This window comes from Heliangelus exortis, chromosome 3 (assembly GCF_036169615.1).
Source record: "Heliangelus exortis chromosome 3, bHelExo1.hap1, whole genome shotgun sequence".
Lineage (NCBI taxonomy): Eukaryota > Metazoa > Chordata > Aves > Apodiformes > Trochilidae > Heliangelus > Heliangelus exortis.
This window is the reverse complement of record NC_092424.1, coordinates 32168265-32187358: the sequence shown is the minus strand read 5'-3', so window position 1 is coordinate 32187358 and position 19094 is coordinate 32168265. Positions and strand designations below refer to the sequence as shown.

General features: G+C 46.9%; 1 protein-coding gene across 3 annotated transcripts in view; it reads right to left on the bottom strand.

Annotated features, from left to right (window-relative positions):
- Positions 1 to 550: 550 nt before the first annotated feature.
- Positions 551 to 19094, bottom strand: part of LOC139794390 (inositol-trisphosphate 3-kinase B-like) — a 66527-nt gene continuing 47983 nt past the window's right edge. For 2 of the 3 annotated variants that reach the window (XM_071739893.1, XM_071739894.1), the window contains exons 3-8: positions 18076 to 18175; positions 17264 to 17477; positions 12897 to 13101; positions 8206 to 8307; positions 6690 to 6761; positions 551 to 3007 (exon numbers count right to left, since the gene is read on the bottom strand). In XM_071739893.1, the coding sequence (XP_071595994.1) occupies positions 2792 to 3007; positions 6690 to 6761; positions 8206 to 8307; positions 12897 to 13101; positions 17264 to 17477; positions 18076 to 18175 (909 nt within the window). In that variant the 3' untranslated portion in view covers positions 551 to 2791. The remainder of the gene's footprint in view (positions 3008 to 6689; positions 6762 to 8205; positions 8308 to 12896; positions 13102 to 17263; positions 17478 to 18075; positions 18176 to 19094) is intronic. The other variant, XM_071739895.1, reaches the window with a different exon arrangement.

The window sequence follows — 19094 nt, the reverse complement described above, 5'->3', positions numbered from 1 at the left end:
TCCACCTGAAAGACCAGAAGTGGGTAATTATAAAAAGGACTCACAAGAGTGGGAAGCTTACCTACGATGTCCTTTACCTGGGCACCAGGGAGATGGCAGACCTCTCTATGAAGCAGGTTCAGTCTGCATATTGGGCCTTCTGCTCCCCTCAGCAGGGAGCCACCTACAACATTGACCTTTTGATTTTTCTTTTCAGGGTCAGTTTTAATGGCAGGCTTAAGGTGGGTTTGCCTTCGTCACACTTATGGCCTTTGTAAGTCCTCATCCTTGTTCACAGGCAGTTCCTCATGCAGAATCTCATACCTGTTCTGCAATGGCACTATAGTTGGTGTGCTTTGTAAAGGAACACACTTGCTCTGCTTGTTTCTTTTTTTTTTATGGAAGGGGTAGCTTGCTTCTTTCATGCAGCACTGCTCCTGGTGTGTGCCAGGGTAAGCAAAGCTGGAGCCTTAACCCCCAGAAATCATTACAGACATGGAAGCCAGCTCCTGGGTTGTTCCCAGGCTGCTGCAAGCCATGCAGGGCAGACATGGATCCCATACTAGGCAAATGCTTCCCATATGCCTTTATTTGCAAAGTTACAGGATTTTTTTACAGGCACTGTGCATTGGTGTTTCAGACCACTTTGGATTTTTCTCTGTATTACCCAATAATCAAGAGGGGAGGTGGCAGCAGGGAAAAATCCGTCACAGCAAAGGTGTAAGACATTTGAGAGGCACAATCTGCTTCTTCTGAAACCACAAAGTGAGAAATCTCGTTTATAAACAGGCTTTAAAAATAACATACATATATAAGAGCAGCTCAAAGCTAAAGTACAGCAATAACTGGTACATACCTATGCATATCTGTTCATACCCTTTCTCCAAAGCTAGAAAAGGGATGGTTTAAAAACTAAAAACAGTTTAAAAAAATTAGGGGGGATTCCATACATTAAGTTTTAGTGTTCTGTTCAATGCAAATGGGATGAAAATAAATATAATTTAAAAAAAAACAACCTTTTCTGTGACACAGTCAAAACTATAAGGCACTTGCACATGGGCTATTCTAGAAAGCCTGGCAATTAACTAAAACAGTGCAGCCATGTACAACGGCATCAGATGAGCTAAAGACTGGTGAGATATAAACTGAGTCTGGTGAGATACGAATTAAGAAAAACCTTGGGAGACTTCAGTCCTTGGAAAAGAGGCTGGGGTATGGCTGCAGATGGTTTAGTATCCAACTCCTCCTTACTGCTGCCAGGAGAAGGTATTCCCCACTGAGGATGCTGGACCCATGGAACGATGGCAGAAGGGCTTCTGGAGCACTGCTCCTGGCAAGCAAGATAAGGTGGTGGGTTTGTGGATGGAGCGGATGAGGGATTCATAGCTGCTGAGCTCCTACACCACCTCCAGCACCTGCATGCTCCTTCTGTCTTCAACATGAGGGACTCCCTGGCTTGTCCTGAGGATTCTCTTCCCCTCTGGCCTCTCAACAGCTGACCTTTAGCACCCCAGCTCTGCTGCATGCAAGCTGCTTAGTTCAAATGTTCCAGGAAGTTAAAAAATAGCCTCCGCCCTAAATAGGGAACTGGGTGTTTTGGCAGGAGTGGGAGCACAGAAGCTGTACATGCAGACCAAGCAGGCTGGGAAGCTGGTGCTGAGTAGTGGCAGAGCCAGCCAGCTCTGCAGCAGAGGTGTCAGGAAAGGGAAGGCATGGGGAAGCCAGACCCCAAACATACTTTGCCAAAGACTACTAACCTGGCCACACTGACACCTGCTTTGTTGCTGTAATCCTTCACCTGCTGTTAATAAAAGCTAGGGAGATACTCCAGATGGAAGGGTTGCTCTGGGCCAGGTGCAGGCACTTGTGCTTGGCTACTGCCAAGAAAGATTGCTCAACCTGGATGGCTACTTTAGGTGTCATTATAAGCTGTTTTGCTCTCTCCCAGCCCTGCCTGAAGTCTTTATTCCCTTTGAAGGGTTGTAGACCCCAGCTGAGGAGGGCTGGAAGCAGCTCCTAGCAGGGAAGCTGGGTCTCTAGAGAGGAGCTTGAAGTGCTATCCACCACACTAGTGCACCCACTGTGGGGGAAGCACTTGGCTATGGTAAAATACCTGTACCTAACCACATGCTGCCCCCTGCAGCAGGCTGGAAATCCTCGTCCTCCAGCGTCACCTGAAAATAACCAAGGAACCTCCATGGGATGCCTTGAATGCAAAAACTCCACAAAATGTGCCCTTCTAGCATCTCTTAAGGACTTGACACAGCCAATTCCCTAAGCTGGAATGTGCTGGTAAACACAATTAAAGGACTCACACTCCAATATAATTTGCTTTCTCCAGGCCCTGCTCACACACTCTAGCTACCAAAGAGTCCTGGGCTTGGCCACTGAGCATTTTTGGGATGCAGCTACTGATCCCAGCACAGGGAGAAGTTCCTTTCTCTGTAGCCCTCTTGAAGGCTCTCTAAATTGGGCTATGCAAGACACTAAAGTGCACTAGGTGAAAGATGTGCTTGCCTAAGCAACCCTTGCTGGGCTGCTCCTGGATGGCACAGCCATGTGCACTCACTAACTCTGCAAAGCCAAGGCTTCAAGTTCAGCTTTTGTTCTGGCAGGTAAGCTCTCTATTTACAGGGAGAGGAGAAAAAAACCAAAAACCAAGACAATCTAAAAAAACACAACAAAACCACATTAAATAGGGAGAGTATAGCTTTTAAATGGGAAGGGCAAGGGCTGGAAAGTGTCTTGTAGTGCAGTTCAGAAGAGTCAGCCGGGGCAGACTGAGGATAGTGGCAGAGCCAGATGTGTGGTTTCAATGCAAGTCTTCTCTCTGGGACAACTCTGTCAGGATTTGAATGAGGTTGTCCAGACCCCAGAGGTAGCCATCCTCTCTGTTCCCTTCCACCCAGGGCACATTGTGCTGGAGAACTTGTCCCTCCGGCAGTGGGGTGGTTTTGCCAAAGTCAATCATCCAGACTTTGGCCTGTTCCATCTTGTCATGAATGAAGAGGAGGGAGCTTCCAATTACCTGCAAAGAGGAGAGACTACTTAATGGTGCTCTTATTGCTCATTCTCAGCTAGCTTCAGGTTTTTCAGACACCTTATCTCAGGCTGCAATTGCAAGAGATGATGGTAAGATTCTGCATGAGCTAAAGCTAGGTGCACTTGCACATGCTAATCAGGTATTCAGATAAGCTGATTTACTCATACAAATCCTAGCTCATGGCAGGAGAGGATCAGGAAAACATAGGCATGAAAGATAGAGATGTCATTTTGGAAACTCAAGGTTGTTGATGAAGAAATGAGTCGAATTCTCTCAACCTTTTTTTTTCCAAAGCTGGGTCTTTGTGAGCAGCTAGTGTTACTCAGACCCACCATCTCTGCAGACATTGCTACAGGGATGCGTATATTCTGAGTAAGTTATTTGCAATATGCTGTCTCCTGCCTGAAACACTGTCCAACTGCACCCCTAGATTTCTCCTAGAAAATTCCCCTGGCTCTCACTATGGGGATGCAAGTTACAGAGATGCATATACCTTAATTTCTTTTTCCACAAGTTCACTTGGCTGCATCTGCTTTGAAGGGCTCTTTCATATCCTGATTGGCCTTTGGGAAAATCCTGCAGCAAGTATTGGTCTGTGCAAGCCCACAGGTGCACCTGGGAAGGTGAAACACATTGCCCCTGACAGCAAAAGTCTCAAGGCCTGTTGCAGCAGGATGAGACCTTCTGCTAGATTTGCTCCTCCAGTTTTAGCAGAATCAAAAGATTTTAATTTCCTGTGGTACTACAAAAAGCACTGAGGGAAGCATGCTTGAAAGCTGTCCCAAATGAAAATTATTTTTTGAAATTTTGTCTCATGTGCATGAACTGGTGGATTACAAACTTGCTTACTTGGCTTCCCTTGTATCACTTGACCAGATTGCAATGGCTGTCAGCAGCCATGAGGTGCCCCACAAGCTGTGCAGATAAATGGAGGAACACAGTTGGTGTCACAGGAATCACAGAAAGTTAGGGGTTGGAAGGGACCTCAAAAGATCATCATGACCAAACCCTCTGCCAGAGCAGGGTCACCTACAGGAGGTCACGTAGGAACACATCCAGGCAGGTTCTGAATGTCTCCCAGAGGAGACTCCACAACCCCGCTGGGAAGACTGTTCCAGTGCTTTGTCACCCCCACAGTGAAAAGGCTTTTCCTTATATTTATGTGGAACCTCCTATATTCAAGCTTTTACCCCTTGACCCTTCGTCCTATCGTTGGACATGACTGAAAAGAGACTGGCTCCATCCTCATGGAATTCACCCTTTACATATTTAAAGCATTGACGAGGTCACCCCTCAGTCTCCTCTTCTCCAAGCTAAAGAGCCCCAGAGCTCCCTCAGCCTTTCCTCATAAGGGAAATGTTCCACTCCCTTCATCATCTTGGAGGCTCTGTACTGGACTCTTTCAAGCCGTTCCCTGACGTTTTGAACTGAGGGGCCCAAACTGTACACAGTATTCCAGATGTTGTCTCACCAGGGCAGAGTAGAGGGGGAAGAGTATCACTCTTGACCTACTAACCACCCCCCTTCTAACGCACCCCAGGATGCCATTGGCCTTCATGGTCACAACAACACATTGCTGGATCATGGTCATCTTTCTGTCCATTAGGACCCGCAGGTACCTTTCCTCTGTGCTGCTCTCTAAGAGGTCAGCCCCCAACCTATACTGGTACCTGGGGTTGTTCTTTCCAGATGCAAGACTTTATACTTTCCCTTTTTGTAATTCATTAAATTTCTGTTTGCCCAACTCTCCAACCTGTCTGTGTCCCTCTGAATGGCAGCACAGCCTTCTGGGGGATCAGCCAGTCCTCCCATTTTTGTGTCATCAGCAAACTTGCTGAGAAGACACAATATCCCTTCATTAAGGTCATTGATAAAGATGTTGCACAGACCTGGACCCAGCACTGATCCCTGGGAGACTAGTTATAGGTCTCCAGCTGGACTTTTCATCATTGATCACTCACTCAGCAGGGTCTAGTTTGGGATTTGCCTTTAGATAAGGGGTCTGAACGGGAAGTGTGTACTGTTTGCAAAAACTATTGTGAATTTAGTTTTTGTCAGTACATTGGAAAAATGTCCAAGTTTCAGAGATATGTATGACTTCCCAGAAATGCTTATCTTTAGCTCTTCTATTTCTAAATTCTTATAGGTTTCTCTTGGCCAGTACAGAGCATTTTAATTACAAGGAAAAGCCTTTTACTTTGCTTGCCTGTCCTGGGTCACTAAATTCTCCTGCAGCTCCTCAGAGGAGTTCTGCCCAGTGAGGCAGTGCTTGTGGAGGGAGGGACACATAAAAGATTGGCAGACGTTCTGCTGTGTTTTATCTGAATGTGGGACAGAAAGTCAAAGCTGCTGCTTTTTTAATTTTTAAGAAGTGGTAACTCATTTCAAAATCCCCTTGAAAGGCTGTTTTGTTTCCCATGGTAAACTGACTTGGAACTCTCAGTTTCCTGTCCCATCCAATTGCCTTACAGACACTACCATCAGGCATGGCCCATCTCCTTCTGGCTCCCAGCAGGACCCTCTGTGTGCCAAGGTGGCTCACATAGCTCCGGCTGAAGAACTTTGAGCTCTGGAAGCTGTGTCTCCAGCTCCCTTTGAGTCAGGGGTTTCTGTGAGGCTCTACTACCCATAGACAAGATGTGCCAAGGACATGCATTCTCATGTTTTGTTAAGTAGATGCAATAGCAAATACTCTTCGCCAATGCTAAATCAATTCAACAATTTAATTAAAATATGGAGCATTCAAATGAAACAGCCAAAAAGTGCAGTGCTTCCTCTTTATTTTCCCACCAGAATTGAATTTTCACTGTAAAAAATGTTGATTTTGTGGATACTAATTTTTGGAGGAACATCATTCCTAGGAAAGAGTACTGACTGTGGTGCCCCAGCCAGCTTAGCAAAGGTGGTTTTGGGATGATCTACAATGTACAGCTAAGTCAAAGCCTTGATTGATCATTTGGAGGAAATGGCAGCCAAATGATACCTGATGTGCATTCACACAGTCATTGTTTCCAGAAAACCCCTAGACTTTTACATTAAGGATTTTTCCCACTCATATAAACCCATAAGCATTCCAAGTTCCTTCTAGATCACTTCTGATCTGTATGAACCTTGGTTTTCCATAGATTTGAGCCCCTGTCAGATGCATGAATATTGTATAAGTAATCAACTGTATTTTCACATAAGTATTAGATAAACAGGTGAATGAAAAAACAAGTGATATATATATATATATATATATATGATATCTATATATATATATATACACACATTTTTATATATATATATAAAGCGCCTTTATTGATAAACATTCTTTGGAACCACTCTGACAGCAGAGGTAAGAACAGGAGAAGAACAGGAGTCAGCCTGTTAGTACCTAAGCACTTCTGTTTCCAAACAATTTAAAAAAAAAAAAAAAAGCCACAAGACTTTGCTGCCAGCCTGCCTGGCTGGTGTTTAATACTGCTACTCCACCAGGGCTGGAGGGAGACTTATTGTGAATGGCAACAGCTTGCACTGTGACCTCTGAATGAAAAAAATTATATAAGAATAAATTAAAAATTGTAGAAATTTACAGCCTCTGACTTTGACTTCTCTTCTCTCCTTGGACAGGCCAAGACTATACCATTTTCATTTCCAGGAAGATCTATCTAAACACGAGTATTACCTCATGGCACTTGAAGAATGGGGATGTCTCCAGGGTAGCACGGATACCCTTCAACCGCTTAAGGTAACTGTTCTGGAATTACAAAAAAAAAAAAAAAAAAAGAACAAAAAAACTAAACCCAAGCTGTCAGTGCTGCAGGAAGCCTACACAAAAACTATTGCATGGGGCAGACAGGAAAGTCACCCCTCCCAGCATCCTCTCCATGATACCACGTTTGCATGGAGAGATGCCAGGGGTGTATTTCAGCCACCCTGTTCTCAGCATCCTCCCACAGATCTGTCCTCTAAGAGGGTGTCACCTCTTTTTTGGGATCCACTTATCCTTTTGGCCTCTGTGGCATCCTGTGAACTCCTGAGACTTCCAGATCTTAGTGAGACCACTTGCTTTTGCTCAACTGGTCCTTTTGGAAGACTTCCCCTGCTTCACCTATGGTGGTTCAGAGGAACAAGCTAATTCTACAATTGCTGTGCATGCACAGCCAGGCTGCTTTTTTCTCTCACCTGCACTCATTTTCAGCTTTTCACTTCATCTGTTTTATCATTCAGTCAGCAAAGCATGGTGAAACACTTCTGTAATAACTGTGTATCAGCATTTCTGCAAAGTCAGTAGCATGGGTGGAAGGGTTTTCACACTAGTCAGCATGTAAGTCAAGACTCATGTGTGTGTTCAAGTATCCTTGCAAACTGCTGGAAGGCACTAAAAGTTCTTAGAGGAAGGATTTGATAATTTGATTTTAAGGTTAAGATAGAAGTACTAAGGAACATGCACAGCAGGTATCTGCTGTTGAGTAGATTTAGATTAGACATTACGAAGTAATTCTTTAGTGTGAAGGGGTGAGACACAGGAGCAGGTTGCCCAGGGAAGTTGTGGATGTCCTACCCCTGGAAGCATTTAAGGACAGATAGATGGGTCTTTGAGCAACCTGGTCTAGTGGGAAGTGTCCTTGTCCAATGCAGGGGGGTTGGAGCTAGATGATCTTTAAAGTACCTTTGAATCCAAATCATTCTATAGTTTTATCATCTGGGCACTATAATATACTTACATTTTCATACTTTGACTACATGGGGATGTGTGTGGGTTGTTCTATTGCAATGGTTTGGCAAAGAAACCCCATGCAGAGCCAGGGCATGATGGTTTAAGTGCGCTCCAAACTCTTTGGGGATAAAAATGCACCCAGGCAACTTCATTTTCAGATCCAGGAACACTCCCTTGTAACTCTTGTCCACGTGAACACAGCAGTTTGATACAGATTTGGGGAAAAAACCCTTAAGCATCCTTAAGCAGACTCAGACCTGGCCTGAGCAGTGCTGCTGCAGCAAAAGTGTCCTCTCCAGGTCCTCTGTTGCTCTCCCCTAACCCCTGTGCCCGGATGGTGTTTCTCTTTGCTATTTTTAATGCTTTTTTAAGAGACTGCTCTGGCTGCAGCACCTCAGGGCTGATAAGCTGAGTCTAGGGTCTGCAGAAGGAACTCTCTCCAGGCAGCTCCCCAGCATCCCCCCAGCATCCCTGCACTTACCAAAACATTGCAGTTTCCTCTGGTGAACTCCCTGAAGGCTTCGGTGACTTGTTCCTTTGTCCGTGTCTTCTTAAAGTCACGGTTCACAGTGCCATCCTCTTTCTTGAAAAAAAGAGACAGCAGTGAGCAGGATGGGAGAGGGAGGGAGCCAGGGCAGGACAAGGGTTTCAGCAGCCTGAGTAGGATGCAACCAGACTTTTTGGCAGCTGAAGAACCTGTCTATGGAGGAGGGTTGAGCAGAGGCTGCAGCTCTCTGCTTTGCACATCCCAAATCATCCCACAGCTCTGCTGTATTGCTCCCTAATACAAATCACAAATTTCTGCCATCACATGCTTGCCAAGGTCACCAGCAATGTGGACAAGCTACCTCTCATGGAAGCTGCCAACACAGGTTGGAGACCACTCATTTCTGGCCACACTGTGCCCAAATGGTTTCCCATTGCTGCTGTGGCTGATACAAGCACTGACATCGGCCTTCAGCAGGACCCCTGCTTGGGGAGGAATGCAGAGCACAACCATGACAGGACAAAATGGAGTGTGGATGGAGACATCTCAGGAGCAGGTACAAAAATCCCTCCACACAAAGTCCCCCTCCGTGAATCACTGCAGCAAGGAATCACATGCAGGCAAGGAGCAAGCTGAAAAGCTGTCTTGCCTCACAAGTCCTTTGCTAGCCCATGCTCACCCTCAAAGGCAGCAGCCTCACACCAGTGAGCAGTTGGTTGCAGTGAGCAATCTTGTGCTCTCCTCTGCCTCTTCCCCAGAGGCACGTCCATGTGTGGCCCACTGCAGGGTTGGCATGGCTTGGTCTGCTGTCAGGACAGCATGCAGCCCTGATCCAGAGGCTCCTGGTCAAACCTCTAGGTCAGTCCCAATTTCCCTGGTCCTGCTGGGGCTCTGATTTTCAAATCAACAAGTTTCATTGTCAGGAGTGGCAGCAGGCTGGGCAGACAGAGCTTGCTTCCTGGATGCAGTGGCTATTTTTAACCACATGTGCTGGTGCTCACAGCCCCACTTGCAGAACTCCATTCCACTGCTCTGGACAGCTCATTTGCACACATCAGAGTGACAGGACAGAGGCCAAAAAGACATCCTGTGAGTCAGGAAAGATGAAGTAAGGATGAAGAAGAAGAGCAGAGGTTGGGAAGGAAGAGAGCACAATGAAATCACTTCCCCCAGAGATCTATGTGCCCTGGGACAGGGCTATGTGCATCTCCAAGGACAGAGGATTGGCTGTGGGCAACAGTGGCCAGATGAGTCTAAGTAAAGCCAAATGCAGTGTAGAGGAAAGCGATCTGGGGGTCCTAGTGGACAGAAAGATGACCATGAGCTAGCAATGTGCCCTTGTGACCAAGAAAGCTAATGGCAACCTGGGGTTCATTAGAAGGGGTGTGGTTAGTAGGTCAAGGGAGGTACTTCTCTCCCTCTACTCTGCCTGGTAAGACAGCATCTGGAATACTGTGGACAGTTTGGGCCCCTCAGTTCAAAACATCAGGAAACTGCATGAGAGAGTCCAGTGCAGAGCCTCCAAGATGATGAAGGGAGTGGAACATCTCCCTTATGAGGAAAGGCTGAGGGAGCTGGGGCTCTTGAGCTTGGAGGAGAATGAGGGGTGACCTGATTAATGTTTTTAAATATGTAAAGGGCGTACGGAGGATAGAGCCAGTCTCTTTTCAGTTATGTCCAATGATAGGACGAGGGGTAATGGATGCAAGCTGAACCATACAAGGTTACGTGTAAATAAAAGAAAAAACTTTTTCACTGTGAGTGACAGAAGACTGTAACAAGCTGCCCAGTGAGTTTGTGGAGTGTCCTTCTCCAGAGACATTCAAACCTGCCTGGACATGTTTCAGTGGAACCTATTTTAGGTGATCCGCCATGTCAGAGGGGCACTGGACTCAACAAGGTTGGATTCAATCTTTCAAGGTGCTTTCCAACCCCTAACATTCTGTGATTATGTGATAAATATAAAGCTAAGGGCTCGCAGAGAATGCATTGGCAGGGGCCAGGGACACCATTCTCACTGGAGACTTCCCTACTCTAGCAGCCATCCTGCCAATGAGCCCAGCTCTCTGCTTTTGGCTGTGTCTTGCAAGGCAGCAGGCTGCAGCAGCGCAGTCAGGAGGCCTTGTTGAGGATGCTCTGGTGCCATGTTCATGATGTATAGGGGAAGTGTACTATGCAGTTATACACCTATCACATGAAACTTGATGTGACAGCTCAGAAATCAAGCTATCCTCTCCCCAGGGGATGATATATATCAATTTGGAGAAGTGCCACGGCACTAATTTCTCATGTAAAGAGCATAGCTTTCCATAAAGCACCCAAGAAAGGAGATGGACTTCCAGGTGCTCCTAAAAATAAATGAACACCACAGATGGCCTTTCAGATAAGGCAATCTAGGTTTCAAAAAGCCAAACAGCCTATTCGTAGTGCTGCTCCCATCATTACCTGCCTCCTGTCTTTTCCTTGCCCAGACAGATGCTGCTGCCATGGAGCTGACAACTGCCACAACGTTTACAGCTGTCCAGTCCCCGTGGGGCCTGGCTTCCACCCAACAGAAATGTGAGGGGGGCTGATAAGGGCTATTGCAAGCTCCACCCCACCGGTGATTCCAGTTTGCACTGGCCTAATGTGGCAATGTTGGGGTCAGGTGGCTCGCCCTCCAGCCTCAGATGGGGCTCATGAGCTGCCTGCCTTTGGTTAAGACAGGTGAGAGATTTCAGGGCTTATTCTGGGACCTCAGAAATGACCCAGCCTCAGGGAATACTGTCCCACCGTGGCCTTACTGCAGGCAATGGTAAGTGACTCCCAGATCACAGGAGTTCAGGACTGACATTTCTTGTAATAAGCTCCAGTAAGCTTCAACTGGGTCACCAGCAATCACATGTATTATTTTAAGCAGGATAATTTTAATTGATAGCTACTGCTTCTAACAGTTTCAAGTTATTCCAGAAAGGTAGATGAGTTTTGCTATCTCCTTTTGCAGAGGAAAATTTCCATTTTAAAAATGAAGAACCAGATCTTCTAGGCCACCTGAAAAAGCAAGAGCTCAGCCAGGAAAGGGTTCCCTTTTTCCTTCCCAGCCCTGAACTGCCTGTTCCCCTCACCTCCCTGTGCTGTCCCAAAGGCTACCACTGCTCCACTCCTTCCTCTTTGCACCCTTTACCATCCCCAGACCATAGGCTGAGAAACACTGATGGAGGCAAAGGATATATCACACTGGACTATAAATAGATACTCCTGGTTATGGCATGAAAGAAGGGAGAAGAAGTAGTGCACGGGAGCTTTGGCCCCAACTGGCCCAATCCTTTTTTATATAGCCTCAGTTTTATAATAAGCACCAGCAAAAGAACAGCAATGGGAATGCAAAACAGCAGCAATGGAAATTAGACAAGGGTTGTCCTGAGCTGGTGCAGTATGCAGGGTGCTCCTGGGTGCCTTCAGCAGAAAAGGGACTTTGGAAGAGCTGAGTTGATCAGAGGAGAGCTGTGTGGAACAGCGAAAGGCTGCAGGAGCAGGCAAGTGCCTTGACCCAATGTAGGCTCTGCAGAAAGATGCTGTGGGAAAGCAAAACCTGAATCATCCCAGGCAGGGGCACAGGATGGGCAGGGGTGCCTTGCACTGCTTATGCTGGAAAACTCTTCATGGGGTTCACCCCAATGGCTGAACCTTAGGTCCTCTGCTGGCCATGAAACAGATTAATGGAGAAAGTGCCCTCCTCCCTGTATGCAGTATGTTCCACTGGGCTTCCCATAGCCTGAGCAATTTGTCCTGCACAGCTGGACAAAGAGAAGTCTTCCTGCAAGCAGTTCAGCATGTGGGAAACCAGAAACAGCAGCTCTTAGTGACCCACTGATCCCCTTTTAAACACGTGGTATAATATCTGCTTGCTGTCAAGCTGAGGTCAAGAAAAATGCTACCAGGAAAATCGGCAAAGTCCAGTGTAAAGGCTTTTTCAGGGATCAGCTTAATTTGTTTTAATCCTGTCATTTTGACACCTTTTTATCTCCAGTCAGGAGAGATGCCAGAGACCCAGATGGGTATTCTGGGAAAATTCCAGCAAACTCGAGGAGTGATGTGACATCTCTCTCACCACAATATCTGCTCATCAGTAGAAAAATTCCTGGGCTGGCTCATCTAATAGGGACACAAAAACATCCCAGCATGTTTCTCCAGAAATGCAAGTGAGCAAGTGCAGTCAGCAGGTAATGTGCAGGTATCAGCAAAAAGTGCTGAGCCCATTTCATTGGGCTCAGCTGCTGAACGTTCCTGGACAGTGATGTAACTACAGCCTCCTCACTGACTGTGGCTAAACACACAGCTCCAACTAGATATGGGCACAGGTTCAAGCTGGGATTTGCATCAATGCTCAGCCTAGGAGCAAAGCAGCATAAAAAGCAAACCTCTAATTTGAGTCTTCAAGTTGGAGCATGGCACTTTGCATTTCACAGTCAGGGAAATAACTGAGTGGCAGATTTAATGAAATGATGGGTAAAATTGTCCTCTTGCATTGATGCCCTGAACTAAGCTGTGGTCTCAGAAGAGCAGCACTGTCCACAGCCAGATGCCTGCAAGGCAGGGGTTATCCTGATGTGACATGGTCTCTCCACCAGCCTGCTGTGTGTGAGTGAGTTTGCTAACTGAACACTTCAGCATTTCCCCATTTTGCACACGGGGAGCACCCTCACCTTTATCCCCTCAATCCTGAAGCCCAGCGTGGCGGTCGAGCTGATGGTCTCCCTCCACTGCATGTAGCGGGGCTTGGTTACTGCCCGTAGTACGTTCTCCTCCTCGGTGGGGGCATCAGGGTCCACCTCAATCATTTTCTGGTACATGTCCTTCCTCAGGCTTGGCTTCTTCCGGGCTTTTATCAGCTCCTCCTCCAAGTAGGTTCTGCAAGGAGAGAAGGAAGGGCATTAATAGGGTCATAGGGCCATTGCACGAGGTGCCACATACCCATTGTCAGCCCTTGCCCAGGAAATCAGGCCTATCCAGGATAGCTGATCCATAGGGAGTATAGCAGTATGGGAAATAATGGAGCAATCCTGGCTGCAAGGTGAACTGATCCAAATTTAATGAGCACTCCACCATCAATACATCCTATCTTCTCAGTCCACCGGGGAACCACAACCAGTCTGGCAATAACAAGGGATGTTATTTCTCAGAGATGCTCATGGTGTTGCTGCCATTTCTTCATTCTGGGGTGGCCTGTCCCTCACAAAACCTGAACAGTAAGTCTCACAAACTAAACATGGTTTTCAAGATATGCCCAGGAAACTGTCCAGATGCATAATCCAGGAACCACCTGGGTTGAAGGTGGGAGGGAGTTTGCCGTGTGCCAGCCCTAGGCATTAGCAGCATCTGCTACGCCTTCTGAGGTCCAGCCAAGCTGGGCAGCTGCTGCCAAAACTGCTCCTATGCTTCTCTGGTGCTTTCCCATCTCCTCACCAGCTGTTTCTCAGAGCTGAAATACAGAGTGTTTTCATGCATGGCTGTTTTGATGATGATGATGATGATGATGATGATGATTTTGCCTAGTATGGGTCTGTTTTAAGTGAACTGTCTAGCAAAAGGTTCTGCTACAGGATGGAGGAAAGGAAGGGATGGAGACGTGGTCATATGCTTGCCATCACCTCCAGGGACCAGAGGATGGAGTTGGGATGGAGGCATGGGGGAAGAAGGATGGCAGGGGGTGTGCAAAGACCTTGGCTTTATGCATTCTTTAGAGGAACACCACCACGTGTCAGAGCACATCAGTAGTGAATGTTTTTGCTCTGGCACGCAGAACGCCATCACCCACAAAATAATATTTCCTCCAACACTAATAAACCACTAGGTCACTCTCTTGTGGCACCCAAACCTGCCCCAGCTCAGCCTGGCAATTGCCCAGGCTCTCTGAACAACTCACCATGTCATGTGAGATGTACCAGCAAAATGACACAGGAATGACCCTATCTGTCACCTCCTTCCCTGCAAACATGAATTGCTCTGTATCTCCCACTGGCCATGCCCAGCTCTGCCGTATACTCTACCCATATTTCCTGTGCCAAAATCCCAGCACTGAGTGTGCAGTTCCTCTTCGGGACCAAGTAAAATGCACAGGGAGGATGCTGAGCAGACTGCATGGAATGGTAGTCTGGTTGGCAAACTGGTGTCTCATCTAAGGGCAAGCACATGATCACTGAGCAGACAGCCTCAGGGCATCAGCCCCTTGGAAAAATACTGCAGATAAAAGTGATGAAGGGCTTCAGCTGAGAACACCAAACCCATGATTTTGGGGCAGATGGAATAAAATAGAATAAAGCAGCTTGCTTGAAGTGCCGCTCACACCTGCTCAGAGAGCTAGATTTCCTTTTGGTAAGAATGACAGATTGTATATGTCTACAGTTTGGTGCCCCTACATTGCTCCAGGTTTGAAACATCACCAGGGCTTAAAAGAGACAAAATGTTGTTTAAAGGCCACTGTAAGAGGCTGTAGCATTCTAAAGTTGGCAGGGAAAAACCAAACCTGTATCTGCCTGGCAGTGAGCAGCTGGCTCTGAGGACAGGTTTAATAGCCCTAAGTTTATCTGCCAGAACCTCTTCTGCCTGGCTGTGGGGATGCAGCACTCCCCAGCATTAGCCAGATACACACTTTTTCACCAGCTCCTCCCACAGCAACGTCTTATTTAAGGATGATGTAGACTTACATATGTGCTCCCTTGCCTTGTCTTGGCTCCAAAAACCCAGGTGTATGAATGTCACAACACAGACTGGGGAACCCAGGGAGATTCAGATTGGATCCCCTTTCTTTCTAAACTCCTTCTCAGAGAAAAGCCTAGGTGTGACTGGGTCCAATCTCTGACCTGGCACTCCTGGGGAGGGTGATTAAAATGCTACAATCTGAGGAAATGCTCAGCTATCAGATATCCCTTGATTAGATTAAGGTGAAATTACATTCGAGGTCTGTATTTGAACATTAGCTTTAAATAGAACTATAGAAGGAATAACTCATAAAAGCTGATACTTTGATTATTATAAATACTCTCAAGATGTCAGGCAGTCCAAATTTTGTTTTGTTTGAGGGCTTAAAAAGAGTGTTTCAACACTGTCATGGTTTGACCCTAGCTGATGACAAAGGGCCACACAGCTGCTCACTCCCCCCCCCATTACCGGATGGCAAGGAGGAAATTCACCCAGCACATATTGAGTCAAGACAAAGGATATGAGGTTTTCACTCACCAGTTATGCTCATAGGCAAAACAGACTCAACTTGGGAAAAAAACATCAATTTATCACTAATCAAATCAAAACAGGGCAAAGAGAAAACACAAACCAGAGCATAAATCCTTTCCCCCACCCCTCCCTTCTTCCCGAGCCCAAATTACCTTGTTCTCAATATCTCTACCGTCTTCCCCCCATCAGTACAGGGGAACAAGGAGTGGGGTTTACAGTCCAGACATAGCAAGTTGTTCTCTGCCACACCACTTCCCACAATAAGTCCTGAGTGCTGATCCCTCACAACGAATCACCCAACCTGTGATTTGTGCACAGGAGGCTTTCCTGCTCCCAGCGGCCGCCTCAGGAGCACCTGGGCAGCACGATCAGCAAGTCATCTTATGGTGGCTGCCATCTCTGAATCTAGAGTGGGTCGCATCTCCTTTCCATGGCAGCATGGTGCATGCCAGCTGGGGCCATGTGACTGCACTGGAGATGTATGCCCTCCTTTCCAACCCTCTGGTAGAAAGTATTCCTCACCTCTTCCCTGCTGATAGCCCAACACACCAGTTCAAGTTTCAAATTACGAGTTCAAGTTTCACATCAGGAGTTCAGGAAGGGAAAAAAGAAGATTTCTCCCACAGAAATTATCAGCTTTTCCATCAATGGCAAGTATCTCCATCATGTCTGTGTCTTAGCCAGCAAGGCAGGTCCCAGTCCACCCTGCCACCAGCTCAGCCAAGGCTGAGCTGAGGCCTAAGGCTGCTCCAAATATGGCAGCTCCCTGGCATCACCATCCCTGCTCATGCTTGCTCTGGTACACCCTCGTCATCTGTGGCCTTGATGCTCAAAAACTGCTGCTGGCCAAGTGGCTGCAGCTCGGGTTATTGGCATATCTGTAGATGCTTCTAAAGACTGATACAGGTAATGTTGCTCATTTGTTAGGAAACAGTCCAAGAACTTGGCATGAAAGGCACTTAACTACTTGGTGCACATGTTTTATTCCTCAAGTGTGCATGGGAGAAAAGGGTTGAAAGCCATGCCATTCAAATGTCTTTATTTCACCCTCTGGCTCTATCCTCTTGTCACAGTTGAGCAGTTTGGATGGACAAAAAAACAGAGCACAGAACTGCTCTCTATTATGCCCGTCCATCCTCCCCAAGGAAGACAAAACGGGAATAAGGACGAGAGACTTAAAAGTTGGAAATTAAAACCAGAACAGATTTACTAGATTAGGGGAAAGGCAATAACATATGGAATACAAATGTATACAAATATATTGACAACCCAGTCTCGATGACTGCAGGAAGGGATAGGTGCCTGAGGCCCCCTTTCAGCAGGGCTGACTCAGGAGGGGGTCCACAGCTCTTCCCAGCACCTGATGGATATATGAAAAGCATGTGGAGGGCTTATGGTAAAAGAGTGCAGGGGAGCAGTAGCAAAGCAAGTAGTGGGCAAAAGACTTCTGGTCTGCCTGACTTTACAGACTATGGGCAGGAAAGGAGAAGGAATACTGATCCCTCTGTATTCCACCCCTCTCACATCCCTCCTTCTTTAGTTCTTCCACTCAAACTATGACACCTTTTGAGGCAGAGACAAGCAAGTTTCCATCCTCCTAAAAGCTACTGTGCCATTCTGGTGTACCTAGAACCCAAACAGTGATCTGTCCCCTCTGCTGCATCAAGCCACTTTCCCAGCATAAAGGATAGTCAACAAGCAAAGAAGGAATGAGCCTGGTGTGTCTTTCCCATACCCAGGCTTCCTCACAGCCACTTGTGTGTTTTGGAGGGTTTTACCCAGGAGATGCATTTGGTTTGAGCATCCCATCTTAAAACTCAGTGTCCCCAGATCCACTCACCTGACTCCCATTTTGCAGTCCATAACACAGGGGGAGTCAAATTCAGCCAGCAGGTCTTCCATCTGGTTGTATCGCTCACCATCCTTCACAACATCACCATGGTAGGCAGGAACATAGGGCTTTAGGACATCATTCATGAGACGGTTGAGGCAGCGCTGCTCTGATTCACAGTGCTTCTTCAGTATCCGGCCATTGGCCGCAGCCTTGAAACTACCTGAGGGTGACATGGGACAACATGGCACTTGATTTGCATAGGAGAACGATGCCTTTTCCAAACATGAAGGGCAGCCCAACATCTTGGAAGCATCCCTGTTTACACCTGCACCCAAAAGAGTTCCCGCAGGCTGGGATTTAGAAGCTCAGGCTGTCAGATTCGCGTGTAGTGTCAGAGGTTTACAAAGACCTGCCCCATGGTGTCAAATACATTTGTTTCACAGCCTCTGCATGCTTCCTGGTAAGTTCACAAGTCTGTGAAGGTTCATCCCTGGGGCCTCTTCATGATGGGCAGCATCATTTTCTTTGCTGTGGATCACTAAGAGGGCTTGGGTCTCACTCAAAGTACTCTGCTTTCTGCTTGAGAAAAAAACAGCAGTAATATCTGCTGGCCACGGGAGACTTGAAAGCACAGAGCACTGCACCTTCATGTCACCCTCCCTAGCACTTAGGTAAGTCACTCTCCTGAGCTACAGATGTGGGAGCTGAAATCTGTGGCATTCATGCAGCAATCAGAAGCAGCTCTGGCCAACAAAGTCCATTAGCTCTCAGATAATGAAAAGCCTTCCTACTGCTCTGCCCCTCCCCATGCTCCATACCTGCATGCCCTGCTAGCTGGATCCAAGGGTACTTCTTCTTGAAAGACATCACAAATGGGGACCAGTGTACCATATTCTTGATCTTCCGCCATGATTTGCTCTTAGGGAAAAAAAAAAAAAGTCCTGAGGGTGAATGCAATGTTTTAAGCTCTTATTGTCAATAAAGTCACTTCAGACAGCATGCAGCTGTTTTGGATAGGGGAGGAAGCACAGAAGCCAGTGTAGGATGGAAGCAATCAGAGAATCTGCTCTTTTCCTATTGCTCTGTGCCAAGCTGGAGCTGCTGAGCCTTGCCTCTACCTCAAAAACAATGAGTAACTTCACTAAAGTGGATGGCATTACAGTGTTGCTCCAGCTGACTGCTTCTGCTACAGAGCATCTAACCATTCTCATTACCTTGCCTCCTCTCTCCACATCCTGCCACAAAAGCAGCAGGGACAGTAACTCATCCTTAGGTATTGAATTAGATCACAGCAGACATAGTGGGAAGGGAGCCCGGGATTTCTACCAAGCCACAAAACTTGATTCCAGGTCCTGTGGGAGACAAGAGGTGCTTGCACAAGTATGCATAGGCTCACTGCCTGGCTTTTGTTCCCCACTGAAAAGCAGCCGCTTTGTCCATTAGGCTGGCATCCAAGCATGGTTGATTCACCTGCTTTGGCCCATCTATAACTACATTTTAGAGAACAATTTTCCCTTCTGAAGTTGTGTTTCTCACCAGATAGACTGCACAAAATGATTTACATGACTGTAACAAGGGCTGCACTGGACATACAAAAGCCTCCTTCAAAGGCTCTTTCCTGTGAGAGTTTTTCCCTGGATTGTTTTGGGAAACATGACGCCAGTAAAAGGCAGGGGGACGACCTCTTATCTTGGCCCCAGAAGGCAACGGCACAAACAAATCAGGGGAACAATATACAACAGCAACAATGGAAAAATGCATTCCTGCAGTAACTGGGATAAACAGACAGCACAGCCTTGGCTGCTCTGAGCTACTGTGATCCAACGGAAGACCACAG